Source organism: Phalacrocorax aristotelis, chromosome 1 (genome assembly GCF_949628215.1).
Source record: "Phalacrocorax aristotelis chromosome 1, bGulAri2.1, whole genome shotgun sequence".
Taxonomy (NCBI): Eukaryota; Metazoa; Chordata; class Aves; order Suliformes; family Phalacrocoracidae; genus Phalacrocorax; species Phalacrocorax aristotelis.
The window spans coordinates 166,506,173-166,526,502 of NC_134276.1; the positions used below are offsets into that span (position 1 = coordinate 166,506,173).

The window sequence follows — 20,330 nt, forward strand, 5'->3', positions numbered from 1 at the left end:
TGACATAGATAATAGACATTAAACATACATTTAAAATGTTGAGTTAACATGGTTATTTCACTGCTTATGGAGGAGAGCAGGTGCTGTTAAATCAAATCTGATTTTATTATTAATCCAACAGCATCCTTTCCATTTTTCTCCAGGCTTTTTACATTACTCATTGGTCAGCAGTTTTTGCTCATTCTTTTGTTGTCATTTCTTCCTGTCACCTCTGTAGTGGTCAGCTGGATGAGGTGGGAATATGGTTGCAAATGTAGATTAAATTGCTGAGCTGGGTGGGGGTGGTGGTAAAGAAATAAAGGGGACCTGGAGCAAAGCTGCAAGGGGAAAAACAATTTGGGGTCTGTTGAGCTGAAAATAAGATGTGAAGAGAGAGAGGGAGGAGGTTGATAGATGAGAGAGAAGGGAGTTGAATTTGCAAAGGATCAAATAGGAAAGTTATCCGAACAGCCAGAGCAGACAAATAAAATAATGTGCTCTGGTTTATCACAAATGCCTTGTAGATGTCACCTACTGCTATCCTTCAAATAGTTACTTTTAAATTTTATTGTAAAATGTAAATCCTTCCATTAGCTGTTTCTCATCTGATTACTATAATGACCCATTTTCTGGTCTTCCTATTCTTCTGATGTGTTATTCATCCTCTTAAAATTTCTGGCACTCATTTTATCTCTCATAGATTTCAAATTCCCATTTTACCTTATTATTTCAGGAGCTTGCGTTGGTTGTATCTGCAGTTAAGAAGTGGATTAATAAAACTTAACATTTGCATTTTAAGTTCTCAACAGATATAATTCCTTGTACAGTTAGGACTTAGTTTTAGCTCATGCCGTCTCTTGCCATTTTTTGGTTTCTGATTTGCATACAGTATTTTGTCATTTATTTGCCCTCCCCTTTTCTCCTTGATGGATGCAGAGGAATCCTGGGCCTGTACAAGGTCTTAGTTCACAGTGGTCTGTAACACAAACCTAGATTGTAACGTTATGTGGTTGTTGCTCTCTCTGAAGGTGTTCGTAGAATCATTAAGGTTGGAAAAGACCTGTAGGATCATCAAGTCCAACTGTCAACCCAACACTACCATGCCTCCTAAACCATGCCCTGAAGTGCCATGTCTACACGTTTTTTGAACACCTCCAGGGCTGGTGACTCCACCACCTCTCGGGGCAGCCTGTTCCAATGCCTGACCACTCTTTCAGTGAAGAAATTTTTCCTAATATCCAATCTAAACCTCCCCTGACACAGCTCGAAGCCATTTCCTCTTCTCCTCCTCCTTCACTGCTGCCTGCGTGCCCCGGCATTGAAGCACGCAGCAAAGCGTTCAGCGTGATCCTGAGCAGAGCTGGTTTGCGGCAGTCGGGCTGCGGGACAGCTCCGAGCAGGGAGGGCATCCCAGGGGAATGCATGTGTTAAAGCATCCTGCTGTGCTTCAGACTCCTCCATCCAGCAGCATCTCAGCATGCTGGTTTTGGACTGGTGCATCTGTGTCAATCCCCAGAGGGCTCTGCCATTAGAGAGCTATTTTCTGGAAACATATTTTTAATTTTCAGGGTCCTAGTAGGTGCACCGTGCTCTGCTCCCTCTGTTTTCCAAACTGAAATATGGATTTTTATCTCCTGGGCAGCCCTGAAGTGGCAGTACCTCTAGTGTTTTCTTTTAAAAATTTTGTTAATGCTATGTATTGTTCTAACTCTTCAAGCGTGAAGAATCTGCAGAATTTTTCCCAGTCCATCCATGCTGCGCTTCCATGGGAAAACCTGGCTGCACTGCTCTCATGCTGGTTCTGTCCTCTGGGCTTATGGCCAGGGAGGGTACCCAAGCCCTGGGTGCTCGGTGGGAACATCAGCACTTGGTGAACTCCTTGCAATTGGTATTAATTCAGAAAAGATGAGCTGTACCTATCAGACCAAATTAAGGTGAAATGCAGAAAGAGTTCCTGAAAATTAAGAAATTGCCTGCAGCTGAGTAAGCCCATTGTATGTGATACAGAAACATAACATTTCAAAAGCATATTTTAACCTTTTCCTTAAGTATTTTTCATTCCTACTACTGATCACACAGTCATTTACTTTCAACTCTGTGCAGAAATTTGGTTTACTTACACTGTTGAGTATCTTTAAGAAATCTGTTTGATAATATGAACACAAATCACAAATGGAAAATATGATTCAAAGATTCATATTACAGCAGAAACAAGGAAGTTTAAATGTCAGGGTTCTTAAAGTGAGAAGAGCCTTACATTTTTCTACATCCAGATCTGGATCACAAATACAGGAAGAAGTAAAAAAACCCACATAAACAAGATGTGTACTTGAATAGTAGAGTTTCTAAAACTATACCTAATCAACAGACTAAATTTAGGCTTGCTTAGTCATTTGGAAAAATGTTAGTTAGTTCTTTAGAAACTCAAAAATGCAGTTTAAGTCTAAGTAAGTGATGTGAAGATATCCCAAATGGCTACATACTAGAACATAGCAAATTTGTAAGTTACATTATCATCAAATTGTCAATAATACGAGGGCTTTTTCTCTTTTCTTGTTATTAATATGAATCTACTCTTCTGATTCATTATTAATCATAGTTCATGTGGTGATTTGGTGTAAAATGTTCATGACAGGATTTCTTATGTTACAGTGAGTTATTGTGATCTGTACTGTAATGCATGTTTGTGACAATATGATGTAGAAATTTATTTGGCTTCACAATAATACTGCTGGCTATTATACCTAATACTATAAATTAATAGATATAAATGTACATATAAATGAATTTCTTTTCTGCTTTAACATTTCAAGCTCTAGCAAAATTAAAGGTCTGCACACTTGTCATCCCAAACAAACGTGGATTTTCATAGCATTATTTCTGATCAGAAGGGTGATTACTTAACGTTGTAGTAACATTTGTAAAATAGAATTAAAATAGAATATGATCTTTGTAACGCATAAATGGGCTGAATCAGTTACATAAGATTTAACTAAAGAAATGTGAAAGTGGTTTATTTTGGAAGTGCAGATCACATGAGAGAATATAACGAGCTCTGAGTATATTACTGAACAGCAGTACTGGGGGAAGAATCTGGGCAGGAGGAGTAGAGCTACTGGATATTTGATTGAACATCGGTCCACAGCAAAACACACACCAAAAAAAGGATAGTGATATGTGAATGTTGTGCATAGTAACAAGAGGAGTGTGTATAAGAACTCGTAGATTTCTGTGTGTGATGTGGTGCCCTTTATTTTTGAGCTGGGATAATGTATTTATGTGTTGGATTCTTTATGTCCAGATAAAACAAATTTAGGAGCAAGAGTTACTCTTGGTAGAAGAATTTTGCAAAATTGCATGTACGTTATGATAAACGACTTGCAAAAGAAAGGAAAACCAATCTTTTTCTCTGTTTTATATTATTTATTTTTAAAGTAAAAAATTTATGTGTTTATATTGCTTTTTTAGATGAGGGGAAGAGGGATTGTTGGCTTTTTTTCTGCTCATGTTGTATGTTAGAAATCATGGGTGTTTCTCAACTTACGCCTCATCCAGATACCTAATGTAATGAGCATGTTCCTTCTAGGGGGGCATCAAGATCGAGGGCAAACATAACTTACAGCTGACATGTAAGTGGATGTTATAGAGGAGATAATGATAAATTATTTTCATAAATCAGTGAGGACAGAACAAGAGCTAAAGAAGAGACAATTTAGGTTAAATATTAACGAAAACATAATTCAAGAATCAGAATGGTTAATCATTGGATTAAGGATATTTGCTGAATTACAATATTTAGAAGTATAAAAAGGCATGACTAGACATTGGGGAGATTCTTGACAACATTAAGAGTGGTTTGGGAATCATTATAGGTGTGATTCAGGGCCTCTGACTTCTTGCAGCATGGGGCCACTGTCCTGCAGTTAGCTGCATCCACAGGCCTACTAGGTCATTTTGGTTTCATGCAGGTCCAAAAATCCCCTCATGTAACAGTTCACAAAATAAGGACTGCTGGTGTTACTACTACTGATGGAAAAAGTGGGGAATGAACTGCTTGGCACTGTCTTTCCTTCTTTCAACTTTGTGGCGTGGGTTGGATGGGCCTAAGGTAAGGAACAAGAAAAGCAAAGCCTGAGCCGTGGAGATTAGGTTTATCCTCTTTTTGACACTCCTTTTGAAGAGAACTTTCCTTTTTCAGGAACTTTTGATAAGGCTAAAGAAAAAAGAGAGAAAGAGCAGAGGTGAAGAAAACATGGTACACTACCCTGTATGAGGAGTCCTGAGCAGCCCTTCTCACTGAGAAAATTCCAATGAAATACATAGTAAGAAAGCCTTTCCCATGATAACCCATTCACTGGTGGGTTTTGCCAGAATGCTTCATTAATAATGTATCTGCCTGAACGGTGAAATTCAGAAAGATACACACATCTATATTCTTTTTAATTTATAAAATAACTTTAAGGACAACAAGTTTGAGATGACCAAGGCTTTGCTGGTTTTCACTGTTTAATCTTTTTTTTGACTGTAGTACAAAATCAGCCTCCTGTTTGGAGAGCTCTTCAGTACAGCTTGCCCACTTGCTTTGTTCTAATTTGGTATGTACAAAAATGTTTCTTCTTTAAGCCAGACTAATGTTGAATGTTTAATGAAGGAATCTGCATAAGATGATGTGTATGATCTGAATGGCCTTGCAGTTTCAATTTATCTCAAATCATGCAGACAACAATCTTTTATGTTGGAATTCATCCTGTTGATCAGGGCCACAAGGGAAGAACTTACTTGAGCTATTGACGGATGAATATTTTTGCCACTTTATTTGGATCCTTTTGTAACCCCACTTTTGATGGTGTTCCTTCCTGCTCTTACCTTAAGGCATGAAAGAAAAAGATATTTTGAGAAATGCTTTTGCTGTCCCCTTGCTGCCCCTGGCAGAGTTAATCCAGCCATCCCGCTGTGCTCATAGAGCCTGTTCTCTCCCACCCACGGTGCTTCCTCCTCACAGATTAAGAGTCAAAGTACAGCATGATGCCGACTCTGTGATGTATGATTCTGCTCTGCCATGGTGGCCGTTGCCTTTTTTAAAGAAAGTAGTAGCGTGTCTACAGTTGTGATAGGAAAGAGTATAAATGAAGCAAGAATATAAGGGAGAACTAATAGCTTTTTTTAAAGTGATATCATGAGTTGTGAAATGGACTAGATTTGGGATTCAGAATCTGACAAATGACATCACAATCCAGACAAAATTGCTCTTAATTTATTTTAATTATGCTAATCAAGCAGACTACCTGAAAGAAAACAGTAGATTACTGTAACTGCAGTTGAGATTAATTGGTAGCTTTTACATATGTAGCTTATATTTGGTGTTAAAGGATGAGATTGATGAAGGTGGAGGTTGGGGTGAAACCTAGGGAGGGGAGCTGCTACAATTTATTTCAAGCCATGATTTCCTTCCAGAACATGTAGTAATTGTTTTGATGAGTTTATGCAAAGATTACAAACAAGGATAGTTTAAGACAACCAGGAAAATAAGTTGATGGAGGGGTTTTTAAATTATTTTTATGCTAAAGTTCTATGTTGTGCCATAACCTATACTGAGGTTATAGATTATTCAAAGTTTATTATTTTGGGTAGAGTTCTTGCTGAAAGAAAAATTATGAAATTGGTCAGCTGGCTGTAGCTGCAGAGCAGATAGAGCAATAATTGAGGTCACTCTTTACATCACATCGTATTTGTAGGTGCATATTTCCTGTAAAGTAATGAAATTAAGATCTTAATAGAGGTGACATCCCTGGAGACAGCATAATACATGGTACCCAAGTGGAGTCAATGGCGCCTATACTAGCACATCACAAAAAGTGTTTTACTTCATCCAATGTGCCAAATGCTGTCAAAGAACGCAACGTGGCCGAGACTAAGCAGCACTCTGCGATAGGGCGAATCCACACTGATTACTGATAAGACAGAAACTGTTATGAGAAGAAAAACATTTTTCATGAAATGGCTACCCTGTCTCTGGCAGGTTTTTTCCAGTCCTCAGGAGGAAAATGGCAGACACCTGACAGACAAACCAGAAAGCTAAATTTAGTAACTGCTGAACACTAAAAAGTGTAGGCTCATAGACCATGGTTTCTGTTAAAAGATTGGCTTTAGGGTTCTTTACAGATTTATTTATTTGTGCTAGCTGCCCTCTTCCCGGATGGGATCCCTAGAGTGAGATCTCTGGGAGGCCGCTCTGCCACAGCTGCTCCTGCTTTGCAGCCCAGCACCCCTCCAGCTGAACCAAACCCCAGTATTTTCTTCTGCAAATCTTTCTTTTAAGGAAGCATTTCCATGCAGTTACTTACACAAGACTTATAGGACAATTCACCTGTATTTTGGCAGCGTATTGGAATTGGTTGTGTCCTTAGCATTATGCTACCGGTTCATACTAGTAGAGTATTGGCATTGCCAGTGAAGGCTTTTGTATCAAAGGCTACAGACACTTTTCACATTTATATCTTTATCATTCCTTTACAGCTCTTCCCTTTAAAAAGTGGATAAATATTAATGCAAGCAGTAGGACAATAATGCATAATCAACTTTGTAACTCTGGGATATTCAATACTTTAGGGGATACGTGTATTCTGGATTGTTCTGTGCGAACTGCTCCATTAGCTCAACCTGAATGCGAGCCATAGGTAGCCTCTGTGCATTGATTTAGCTTGAGCTAGATATTTAAGGGTAGATCACATGCTTTTAATGTGAATGTTTTACAATATAGAAAAATAATTTTATGAAACTGAAAATCATTTAATACAATAGTAATTAGATCTTCATGCATACAGCTGGTAACTTGCAAATATACTAGGAAACTGAAGGTCTGCTAAATACCGTCTCTTAACAACATTTGTTCCGATGCGTGGTCCAGGTTCTCCTGTCCAGTATTTTGCTTTTCATTCTGTACGTTGAAGACATTCTTTCTCTAGTTGTTGTGTATTTACAAGATGATGATGATTTAAAAAACCAAAATGCATAGGAGGACCTCCGTTAAATTATACTATCAGGAGATATTTAACACCATCTTAGGTTTTATCATTATTTTTACTGCCATTTTTATCAGAGTATATAATTGCAAGATACAGAAATAAACAATCAATTTTCAATTCCAGAATATTAATATCTGTATATTTAACTGATATTATTCTCATATTACAGAGCTTACCTTTTAATGACTGCATTAGTTGTAAATGTGAGCTAGAGTAATCTGCATTTTTACTCCAGGCAGCAAATGGCTGTTTGCTTCTTCTGGTATTACAAAAACATTCATTAGTGTATGTTATTAGAAAGCTTGGGTGTGTGGAAAAAAATCATCTATTTATTTAGTAGACAAGTGTCCCATTCTTTAAAGGGGTTTGAATGTGTATTTTTTTTTCCTTTTGCTTGGAACTAAGTCTGTGATAAAAGTGAATCAAGATCAGAAAAAGGATCAGTTCCAGACCTGTTAAAATTCTCTATGGAGATTTTTATTTTATCTCCTATTTCTTGTTACCCTAGCTATGTTTCACGCTTGTGTACAGATTAATGTGCTTTGCTGATAATTGCTTATTAAAAATAGATAAATAAATGATTAGCTCATTATGAAATGTGTTGTAGTACCAGTAACTTTAATTATAATTTATCTGCTATGTAAGTAAACCTGCAAGATATTGTGGGATAATATATTGGTATTGCAATTGCTCTTTCATAGTGCTATACGATTAACGTTGAAGACCTCAGGGAAGTTGGCCAGCAATACTCCTGGTCTCTGTTGACCACACATGTTCCAAATCCTATCTAAACCAGCGACTGGACCTGTCACTATCTCAGCGCATGGGTGGCAATGCAACTCACTAGCGGAGGGAACAGCCTAAGTAGTCTGTCCTCTAGGACTCAATATGGGAATTATTCCACCTTCCAAACTGTCCAATAATTTTTCCACTTACTGCCTGTGGAAACGGAATGTTTTCACTTTATGTACAGGCCTGCTTAGAGCTTGCTATTTTTTATGTAAATAATATTTTCAGCCTCTTAGAATAGGTAATCATTATTGTAATAATCTTTGTGTTTGTATGTATAATAGACTTTTTGGATTTCTGATTTATGGTTTTCTGAGCCTCATGTAGTACAAATGCACATATATAAGATTTGTCATACTTGCAAAATCATTACATTGCAGGTATGTTAAAGGCCATAGATTTAACTTCTTTTTAATTAAAAAATTGTTTGTAAAAAGCTGTTCAGCATGTAGCCTGAGATACATCCTCAGGAGGTAAAGTGTCCAGGTCTTGGTATTGGCCAGGTCTTGTTACATTGTATTTTCCTGGCTTTTATTAATGAAAAATTAAATTAATATTTTTCCACAGAAATATTAAGGGTTATTGCTTACAGGCACAGAATTACAATTACTTTTTTTTCCCTTTAGTGGAGCCAAAAGTACTAGCACCTGATATTTTCAGACAGTCAATTCTTAAACTAATGAGAATTTGGAAAACAGTTTAATGACAAAAATGGCTTGTCTTGTGAATTCAGGGTAAAAAATTCCAGCAGCCTCAGTGGTACCAAAGGCTGTTCTGAGAACTTCTGCAAAGAATAATAAACCCTTACCCACCTGAATGTGGCCTGGGATGGCAAAGGCTGGACAGCATTGTAACACCACTGCTCTGGCAGCAAGCTAATCTGCAGCAGTGCAGCTCAGAGGAGTGTAACAACACCGGATTCAAAATTATCTTTACTTGGAGAAGACTTCTGGCCTCTGATTTCTCAGTACCAGTAAACTGGAAATCTGCAACTAAAGTATGTGTTTGAAGGGGGGGGGATATCAAACAAACGTCAGTTCCTCATGATAATGTATAGAAATGGGACTTACTAGGCAGCCATCTGTCCTTGTGAAATGCTGTCACCAGGACAACTGACATCTGTTTCCAGTTGGGTGATTAATTGAGGGGGATAATGGCACATATTTCATATCATTATGATATGTTACAAGTCTCTTCATAGGCATAATAAACAATTGCTTCCACTGCGGTTGTAGAAACCAGAGAAGTCTTGCATCTGTCAGAGTTGCAGCCAGTTTGTGATCTCCAGGTGCTTTGGAGCCTCTTGGTTTTCACATGCCAGCACATTGCTGGGCAGCCAGGGCTCTTCAGGAAAAGCCCTGCACAGTTAAAAATGGCAAGGGTTTGTGGTAATTTAGGGCTGGAAGGAATCAGCAGTTGCAGTTAGGATGAGAAAGATCATAAAGTATCCCTGTGTGGGAAAAAAAAAAATGCAGCAAAAGTTTAATATGGTTTGGACTGGATTTGGCTGTGTCTGGTATCGGTAAGCCACCGGACATTCAGTATCATAGCTGTGTGGCACAGCCCTTGCTTTCTTCTGCCTGCACATTTGTGGTCCTGACCGCAAAAGAGGAGAACGGGGTGGGAGAGATGCAGAGCATGCCTTTTTCTACAGCTCCCAGTTACTTTGGATCTAGGTCCGATCCCACAGAGCCTCGCCTGTGTGGAGGACAAGATTAACGAGCCCATTTGGTAAATGGGGCTCCTGCATGTGCAGCATCCCACAACCGGCTTTAGTGCAGCTGGAGTACTGGGGCACGGGGTCAGTTATCAGCTCTGCAATGTAGTGACAGTAGTTGTTTTTATGAAAATCTAATGACTCAGGCATATATATCTTTCAAAATATGCCGATTATTACACCATGTAATCGTGGTCAGTAAGTGGGGTAGGGGGTTTTTGGCTTTTTTTGTTGCTGTTGTGTGTTGATCACTGACAGCCATTCTATGGATAGGATTTGTAAAGTTTTGAACAGTTGTCCATGCTGGGAATTCATATAGCAAGTGTATTTAATCCATTCGCAAATGTTCAATTAAACCAGTCATGACGATCAGGTGAGCTGTACTGGTTGGTCCAGGCTTGCATCCTGGGTATTCTGGGCACTGTTGTGTTTTAGGATTAGCCTTCTGGGGTGGCACTGTGACAGGAAAGTGGTAATAATCAGTGAATTCTTCTCCCACAATTCCAGATAGCCTGGAGTTTATTCCAATAGGACCAGCAGTAAAATGGTTAATAAAATTGAATTTAGCTAGTGTTTGGGCTGTTTACTTACAGAAATACGAAGATCACACCTTGTTGGCTTGTATTTACCATTTTTTGTCTTATATTCTGAAGTGTCTAATGCTGCCATTAGAGAATTACTAATATTATTCTGATCACTTTGTAGCTAGTTCCTAGTGTCTGATTGCCACTGCATGTTTAATTCAGACCACTTGCACTATTATAGTCCTAATTTTATCCCATACAGTAACTTTTCTGATTATTCCAGAAGAATGGGAATTGATGTAATGAATTTCAGTAATCTTTGTAATACACATTTTAAAAATCGTAGAATAATTATAAAAATGCAGTATTGGATCATATTAGTCAATCAGAAGAAAGGACTGGGCAGAAGAAGGTTGCAGAAATAATGCTTGGTTTTAGACGGAATAACTTGTTAATTCCAGCATCTGCACATATACAGTCACCAGGGAGTTATTGGGCTGCATGTGTTTGTTTTTTTAAAACATCTGTCAATTAAGTCAGAAATCTAAATGCAAAGTGTTGCACTGGTTACATTTGTGGATTTCTTACATTTCCTAGTGGAATTTCATTTTGTATGCTAATTGTTGGAGAATATGGAGGTAAAAATGGGATTAAATTTGTGTGCAGATACCATTTCTTTGGACAAATGACTTGCCCCGTTCTCTTTCAATTGTATTACAACATCAAATATAAGAAAATATATGAGATGGGGTTGCGTTATTTTTGTCTCAGGTATCCTGCTGTCGGTGTGGAAAGAGGCATGTCACATACATGCTTTTTTTTTTTTATTGTCCCGGTAACAAAATAGCAGATTGTGGAGGGCCTTAAGCTGCTCTTAACATTTTCATGACATATTGTAGTTGATTCCTGCAGCCACACTGCAAAGCTCGTTTCATTGTCATAAATGAAGTAGGCTACAATCCATTTGACAAAAGGCTTCACTGGATAGCACTTAGGTGCATTGACTATACCTACAGTTCAGTGTTGCTATGTTCACTCTTACCTGGTATATAGAAAATATTCATGGGGAAATAACTTGTGGGCTAAAGAAGTGAAAGACTTTTAAAGGTTATTTGATACACAGCATTAAGATTATTTCTAAGATACTGCTTTAGGCAACTTTACCATTGCACACCGTTGACCTATATTTATGATATTTGACATTTTTGATAAATACTGTCAAGGATAATCCATCACAGAACAAGCTTTCAGAGTTTCAGGGTGTTTGTTAAACTCTCATAACTCAAATATAGAAGTGTTTCAGAAAACAGTATTTTTATATTTGCAATCAAGTAACAGGTTTTCCAAGTAAGAAAATTACTAGGGAGTCCATTTCCAGTTAGCAGAGTATGAGGTCCAGATGAGACTGGGCTGAGTACCATATGTTTTTGTAGGTTGCATCGTTAAATCCCTACCACTTCATATTTGGGGAGGCCACCATTTTAATAGAAAAACAAAATGTGGAATAAGCTTAGCAGCACCTGTGGTGTTCAAAGATCTGTATTGCTTTCAAATTGAGCACAGTTCTTGAAATAATATAACCATTTAGACCTGTCTGCTGATCTCTTGTGTGCGAAGTCCCTCAAGACTCATGGCCTTTTCTCTCCTATTGTTCAACAGCTCTGTGAAGTCAAAGAGAATTGCTTTGTGTGGTTTGACACACCTAATAAAGCAGGCAGAGCGCTGAGGACCTCGAAACAACCCAAGAACTGTAGCTTGACTTAAAAATCTCTGGGTAAATGCTCTTGATGATGGGGAAGCATTATGAAAGAAGCAAGTTAACGGAAGTGCATTACCTGAGTAATGCTTAAAGCAGCTGTAGTCCATTCACGTGTTTCATATAGTTAAATACAGAGATAAACAGTGTACCCTCCTGTTTAACATTAAATGTAGACTGAATACATAACGAAGTCTCCTGCATGCCTCCAGCATTTTTGTGTGTGCTGTGCTGTCTCAGCTGCACTCATGCTTCTCCAGATTTAGGCTAACAGGAGAGCACATAGCAGGCTTGTGGGACTCTGCAGCTTGGGTCTGCATTGAGCTGCAGGGTCTGCAACAACCCTGTAAGGTGCCCCTCAAAGGCCTCGATCCATTTCATGTCATAGCCCATCACTTTGTAGATGCAGGCAAACAAGATGTTCTTGATGTACAACAATATCAGATAGCACAGAGGCATCCAGCAGAGGAAGAGTGGACAACTTCACGTGCCCATGGATAAGCAGGAGTTCACCCAGCAGAACAGTGATGGCATGTTGCTGTACCATATCCTGAGATACTGGATCTAAGAGATGCCGTAGGAGAGTTGTTGGGGTTTGGGGTTATTTTGTTTGTTCTCATGAATGGTAGCTTTTAGTAGTACTGCTTAAACTGAGGTAGTTGTTCACTTAAGAGGTAGCATTTTCAGGGTGTTTTGGGGACTATTACTTTTTCTAGGTTAAGTGAGAAATTCCTCTCGACTGAAGGGTGTTGACACACGGTGGTCCTAAATATAGTGGGAAGTACTGTCTTCTGAGAGGGAATGGAGGCAGCTCTGGTGTATGAAACCATATATACAGTCTGGAAGAGTTACGTGAGGACACTGCTGTTTGCTGAGCAGAGGCTTGCTTCTACAGTTAGGGCTGTTTTACAGTTTGAAGCCGTTATTGAGCCATTAAAGAATAGCGTCAAAATATTTCTCCTACTAATGCTTAAGTTTCCAACTTGCTGCTTCTGCCCTCTGTTTTCCTGAGTGCAATGGTGGGTTTGTATGTGGCAGAGACACCGAGAGGTGCTAGTCGGGAGTAGTTGCAGTAAATTTGGAACACTTTTTTGGCAGGGTTCTTGGAGTTTGGACAAGGACAAGGTATTTAAACCTATCCACTGATGGTCACGTTTGTGTGCAATGGAGATTTTTTTCATAGCATCTGATAAAAGTAAAAGACCTCCAGGACAAAGTTTGTCCATCCTGTGTTTCTTACGCAGGGATGATTCTATACAATAATTCAAACTGTACGTGTCATTCGGAGTTTACCCATGAAAGGCATGGTGAATGGATCTAAAAGTGATAACATTTATTCATGACGACGTTCTTTTTCTCCCTTCTTGCCCTCTCTAAGAATTCACTGGCTGGTTCCTCATTCTCTTCCTTATCCATCCTGTGAATCCCTTTAATCCTCATCACTCACTGTTTGCCTGCACCTCTACATTTCCTTCTCGTCTCCTCCTCCCCTTCCCTTGTTTTAGCTTCTGCTCTGCTGCCTTCTCTTCCTGTTTTGTTTTCCTGTCCTCCTTACTAATTTTTGAGGCTTTTTTTTTCCCCCAGTGTTCTACATCTATGCCTGCTTTGGTTTCTTCCTTCATTTAACAGGGTTTTTCCTCTGATCTTGCCTTGCGTTTTCTCTGCTTATTGTTTGCCTCGCACTGCTCTCTGTCTGTGTAGCTGTGTAGCGGACTAACTTGTTAAAAGAGAAAATAGCTTCACTCTGAATGGATCTTCTCTTAATGATTGCAATGGGTTCTTTTTAATGAGGGTTTTTTGTTATTATTTCAGGTCTTAAAAATTAGCTTGATTGGCCACCGGAAGCGCGTTCTGGCATCTTTGGGAGACAGGCTTCACGAAGATCCTCCTCAGAAACCACCTCGGTCAATAACCCTCAGGGTGAGTCCTGATGAAAATTGGTTTGCATTTCTCAAAAAGTCAGCAAGCTTTTCATAATACTCACATGAAAACAGCAGCCACTTCAACTTTACCTCACTTCAGAAATTTACAGTCTAGACGTCTTAGGTTGACCCGCTCAGTTGCACCTCCCCGTATAGCCAGCGGAGATAAATTGATGTTTTCACAGGGTGATTCATCTGACCTGTTTCAGATGTCTACCTTAGGATGAGATAAGGAGTATCTTAGAAGTACCAGCTTATCTTTTCTGCTCAAGAAACTAGCTCAGGACCAAGTGTGTACAAGCTGCATGTCTACATTTGCCCACAGGAATCCAGCCCAGGTGATCAGTATTGCAGAAGGAGAGTTACCAATTTCCTTCCACGTTTTCAAATACTTGCACTTTCTTTTCAGATGTATGCTTTATGCTTTCTTTAAAGAGACTCTCTTGAAATTGTTGATATACAAATGCCATTAAGATGTTTCTGTGTATCAAAAGTTTCATCGTGTTTTTAATTTTCATTTGTATTCCCTCTTTCAGAAACGTTGTTGCAATGTCCCTGGAGTTTTTTCAAACTTGACCAGATTTATTTTCCTCTTGTTACACCACCTGCACTTGGTTTCTCTGATCCAATGCCTTTGTTTCCTTACTGTCTGTTACCCTTATCAAGTTGTGGTCTGTTGACCCATTCCTACTGCATTCTCTCCAAGGGAGTTCATATCAACACTTTTTATTTTGATATTTTAGGTCACACCTTTTGCATTTGATTGGATCTCATTATTTTCATGGGGCTGCATTTCTGACTGGAATCTCATTTGGGACTAAATTTCCAAATGTCAGAGGGTGTCTGTGCTCCCAAGTTAAATTTCCTGGTGTAAAGAGAAATAGAGAAAGACAGAATGAGGACTTATTTTCACATAAACTTACAATTTCTGCGACCAGCCTGTTTTCACCCTGCTTATTCTCAGATGCCACATAGAGACATTTTAGATCCCCCTCAATTTCAACCTATTCCTAATGCCATGTTGAAAAGGTCTAACAAATTTGTAACGTCCTGCTCTAAGGCACATTGCACAAATGTGTGGGTACTTTTCTTGAATTTTATTTTTTGACTATTATGGGAATGATTCCTGATGCATGACAGGTGTTAAAACACTCCCAGGAACGAGAAATCATTTAAAAGTCGCACATTTTTGCTCAATACTTTCACTGCTCTGGACTGGGGAATTAGTTCCTCTTCAGCAGGTGGGAAAGTTTCCACAGCCCATGTTATTGGTTAGGACTGTATATTCTCAGTTAATAGTGAAGAGGAAACTGAATGTCCTCCATCTGTAGTCAAAATGATAAAAAGTAGTGTGCTGCTCCACAGCGAGAGCTACTGATGCGGGCAAGTGCGAAATGTCATTCATCAACTTGTGATATTGGAGTCTTCACAGAGAATCCTGAAGAGGACATGAGTTGGATTAAAGTTTTCCTTCCCATCAACTGCTATTATGCCATTTCACATGAAATGAGGACATAGTATTTAGTCTGTAGTTTGCAATAATTTTTACCTTGAAAATTGGTTTAAATAAACTGCTTTAAATAAGTCTGCTCCTACTAGAAGATTGATACAGAATCATAGAATGGTTTGTGTTAGAAGGGACCTTAAAGATCATCTAGCACCAACCCCCCTGCCATGGGAAGGGGCACCTTCCACTAGATCAGGTTGCTCTAGATCACTAGAACAGATAGTTTTGTTGTTTAAAGTGTCTACTTCTAAGAGCCAAGGTCAAAGTAAGCATGGATAACGCTTCATCTTTTAAACTCTTTTTGTATTAGCTTTTAAAATATTTAAAAAGGCAAAATGGTTAAATATTGAGGAAAAGCAACAAATACTAAAAATACCCACAACATGTGTTATTCCCACAATAACTGTGTACTAAGGAAAAGTTATTTTGATTTCAAAGTCATATACTCGAAAGTTAGAAAATGCTGGATCTCAGGTTACTTGTGCAATTTTGCCTTCCTTCCTTGAGTGCATTACAATCTTTAATTACAGGACCAGTTTCCATGTTATTCATGGAACCCCATCCTCACGTGGTCAGCACTGGAGGCTGGGATTTAAATGGAAGCAACAACAATTTAGGCTGAAAATTTGGAGGAGTGTTATAATAGTGATGATAGTTCAACAACAAGAATAAACTCACTAGAGAGAATTCCTGTTTTTAGGAACTGGTTAGACAAACATCTCTGGGGCCTGAGGTGCACCTGGGCAGCCTGGGGAAGGATCTCTTTAGCTCACTTCCATCGCTGACCTATGTGGTACTGGCTTTACGTGACCGGCAGGGCAGGTGTGGATGAAGCAGATTTTGATAGTGAAATACATCATCAGGCATCCCTGCAGGGCATGTATTCATGCATTCACAACGGGGTGGAAACACGATATTAATACCTGGATGAATACTACATTAGCACAGTACTGAGGACATGATAGCACCTGCATGGGCATCCATGCCTGATCAGCAGATTTGTTAAGGAGATGAGAAAGTGGGTATGGAGTGAGGAAGAAGAATGAAGGAAGAATGGTAAAAAGAGTCACAGTTAAAGGAATAGCTGTAGCTTTAAGTAGCTGTAGCTATGAAAATACAGATTTACACCTGCTTTTGCCGCAAAGCCCTTGGATAACACTTGGTAAGTTATTTAGGTAATTGCCTCATAAACAGTCACTAATTTTGTTACTGACATTCTGCATATTTGACTGGAGTTTGGAGTCTGATTTATACAAGTGCTGAGCACACAGTGCTGCAAATTAGATCAACAGAAGTGGAGTTTTGAATACAAGCGCTCAGAAAATCAGGCAATAGATGCTATAATTGGGCATCCAAAGTGACTGATATTTTTTAACCTTTGTCTGTGTCTCAGGTCCCCCACAGTGAAGTGGTGATTATAAAATGCCAGAAGTCACAGGGTGTGGTGAAAATAAATTGATTGACATTTGTAAAGCACTTACAAGCATCATGAAAATGACAATATTAGTCATCCTATCTTCAGAGCAGGATTTGAATACAGTTTAGGAAGGGGTTTGGGGCCATGGAACGAGGTGAGAATAAAATACTGACTACACGATAACTAATGATAACACAGTGCTGAGTATATGACAACATGCTGCACAGTTGAGGATCCATCTGTGCTGTGAAGGACGGCTTTGAGAAAATAGCATAAAATCATACAATTACATACTGTTCCATGATGCAGAGGCACGATAATTCTTTCATTTTTTTACTTTATAATTCTTGTCTGTATTGCCTTGCCAGCAATCTTCTGATATAGATCTCTGAGTGAATTTCCTCTTTATATGCAGTTTGATAAAATATGAAAAGCTCAATGAGAGCTGGAATCTGTATGTCCGTTGCACGGTCGTCTGTCACTTTGATGCACTGATGGCCCTATCAGTCTACTTACAGTGAGTGAATCATGTTTTGGAGCAGAGAGGTGTTACCTACCTGGCTGGAGCAGTCATTAGAAAGGATCTTGTTTGGTGTCCCTGTGCTCAGGTTATTTTCGGAGCAGAGGCACCATCTAGTCAGAGTTGGGCCCGTGGAGGGTAAGTTATAGAGATGATGCCTCAGCAAACCTTCTGAGCATGTGCAGACTACAGCTTTTCAGAAGCTTTTAACTGGGCCAAATGTAGGTGGATTTTTGTGAAGGAGGGAAAAAGACTATTCCTATGAGGAAAATGCTCCTTTCTTTGCCCTGGGAAATGTCAAGTGCTTATCTCAGATCATATGAAAGCTAGAGAATTAAAAAATTAAAAAAAAAAAATCCCAGTTAATTAAAAGTTGCTAAACAACTATATATCCCTGATTTTAGTCAACCAACATGGAAAATACTCATCCGTTATTGTGATTTTAAGGAATAATATCACACAGACTCCTACATTTCAAATATTAACATCAGATGTTACTATCATTTGAACACATACAGACAATTGCAGCTTTCCTTTCCATTTGGAAGAGATTACAGCTCTCTGATTTCTTACACCAGATCTTGTTTCTTAACAGCATGGAGTAAAGTACCTTGATGCTTTTCAGAATTAGATTTGCTTCAATCTAATCGTGCATGAAATATCTACTTTAATGCTTTCTTTAAATAAAAAGGCAGGGTTTTTTTACCCTCCATGCACACTGGAGCAGGTATTTGCATCCTCTAATATCTTCAGGTCCCTTCTTACTCGGTATGAAAATATAGTATTAGAGCAATAGGTAATTTAAAAAAGGTCTGTGCTGTGCAAACAGACTCCTGGGTATGTTCTGCCTCCAAAGAACTTACTATCAGAGAAATATCTAGTGTCAGATAAATTGAGCCCAGTAACCTACATCATGAGAGGAACGTGTTTCCCCGTGGAGTTGCTATGACAGCGTTTTACAGTCCACCCTGGGGTGGTATGTGTGCACACGGGCTGGTCAGTACACTGTAGCTCTGCTCCTGCTGGTTGTGATCTCCAAGACAGTGCTGAAAGGTAGAGCTGGACACCAATGTTTGTACTTGGTGTTTGAACAAGTGATGTAATGTGCATGAGAATAGGTGTTTCCAAATGTACATACAGGTGGCTGTCTGTGAGCGGTGTGGTGGGAGATCCTGGTAAAATGTATGATCAGGAGGACATGTTTAGCTATTTATTAGATAGAGTTCATGTATCAGTTCGCTGTGGTATTTGCACATTGACTGATACAAGGTCATGGTTCAGCACAGATTACAAGAAAAGCCTGGTGAAATATTTGTACTCTGATGCTTTCATGCATTCTAGGAATTGTTACTTAGCTTGTTTCTGATATCCAGTACTTCAAGTTAAACGGATGTTCTGCAAGACCTATAAAAATTGCAAAGTGTCTATTTTTTGTGAATGTTCGTGCATTTCTTTTTTCCAGCAAGGGATGTTGCTAGAGTTCAAATCCCTTTCAAATCACTTTCACTGCTCAGAGTGGCTGCTCAGAAGTGGTGAGAATGTATTTCATCTTACAAATAGCTAGTCCTAAATTGTGGCTTTATTTGGGCCTTGACAGGAAGTAACTCACTGTTTTATCTCTCTAGCAGCCCTAGAAGGGAGTATATATTACACAAGGAGGTTTTGTAGAGGGAATGTGCTACTAGTTCATGTAAATAGCAAATTATTTTTCCTTCCACTGGGCTCTGCGCTTCAGGTAGCAAATCTCGGAAGTTCATCCACAGTAACCTCTACTTCAGGAATTGTTCCTTCATTTTTTTAGTATGAATAATTCAAATACGCTTTTAAATGTGTGGTTTGAAATCAGCAATATGCTGTTGTTCTTATGCTGCATTTCTCTCCTCTCTGTCCAGGAACCCAGTGGTAACCACACTCCTCCTCAGTTGTCTCCATCACTTAGCCAAAGCACTTTCACTACTGGTGGCTCCCTGGACGTTCCCCACATTATCATGCAGGGCGATGCAAGGAGAAGAAGAAATGAAAACTACTTTGATGATATTCCCCGGTCCAAGCTGGAGAGGCAGATGGCACAGGTAGGGTTAAAACGATGCCATTAAAAGACTGCGTCTTGCTGCAGTTGGTTACAGAATTCATCCTAACCATAGCTGTGGTTAGGTGAAGGCTGAATTGTAAACTACAAAGATTGACAATTTTTCCAAGCTGTCTGTTCCAGGGCTCTATATTTCATATAGTGTAAGTTTGTGTGCAGTTTATCCTGAGAAGTAGAGTTTTGGGGGTGTTTAGGTGCCTGGAGGCTGAGATGAAGGTGCCTCCTGTGCACCAGAGTGTGCAGACTCCAACCAGCACTGACTCTGCCTCTTGTTTCGTAAGAAGGTGCAGATTCCTCAATTTCTGAACAACCTAGATGAAAATAAACTGAATTAACTTCACTGCCAGAAACTCAGAGGACTTGGGAGAGTGGTGATTGCTGCATTTATTAACGGACAGGGTCAGCACTCTGCTAAACTTTGTGATCTGGGGATATATCTTGAGTGTTCAAAAAAGATTTAACTGTGCAACAACTCACTTGAGCATCGCAACAGTGCTAGACTCAACTGAATGTTAAATCAAACTCTTCATGAAAGAATGCCTAAAGTGGCCTCCATGTCTAAATCTTTTCAACCAAACACAGTAAGAGTGCTGACCATTTTAAATCAAGTGTACATTGGCCAGACTCATGTCTTGTACCATTCTAAAGGGCAGTAAAGTTAAGCTTGGATAGCTTGTTGGTGAAAATGCTTTAGGGTGAGCTCAGCTGTATGATGAAAGACAACCAGGTCTTGAGCCATGCGGTGCTTTGCAGCGCATGTTGGAAATAGGGCTTTGATTTGCCATCAGAAGCAGACGGGCAGCCAGGGCGGTTCCTGGAGCGACTCACTCCACGAAGGAGCAGGTTGCTGCATGCTACCCTGCGTGAGGCTTCCCAGCAGTTCTCTGCCTGCCACAGCCCAAAATAGAGCCTCTATCCAAAATTCAGCCTCAGAATGGAAACAGCTATGCAAATAACTGTGTTGTGGTTAACATAATGAACAAAAGGCTGCAGTCTTCACTAATTGCATGAACAAGAAGAAGTAATTAAATAAACAAGCAAAACAAGGTGCTGCTGTTACCTGGGAACACAGAAACAAATTTAAT

General features: G+C 39.3%; 1 protein-coding gene across 9 annotated transcripts in view; it reads left to right on the forward strand.

The window, feature by feature from the left end:
* Positions 1-20,330, forward strand: part of ANKS1B (ankyrin repeat and sterile alpha motif domain containing 1B) — a 450,718-nt gene that overhangs the window by 382,805 nt on the left and 47,583 nt on the right. For all 9 annotated transcript variants that reach the window (XM_075080262.1, XM_075080270.1, XM_075080279.1 and 6 more), the window contains 2 exons: positions 13,603-13,710; positions 19,049-19,228. In XM_075080262.1, the coding sequence (XP_074936363.1) occupies positions 13,603-13,710; positions 19,049-19,228 (288 nt within the window). The remainder of the gene's footprint in view (positions 1-13,602; positions 13,711-19,048; positions 19,229-20,330) is intronic.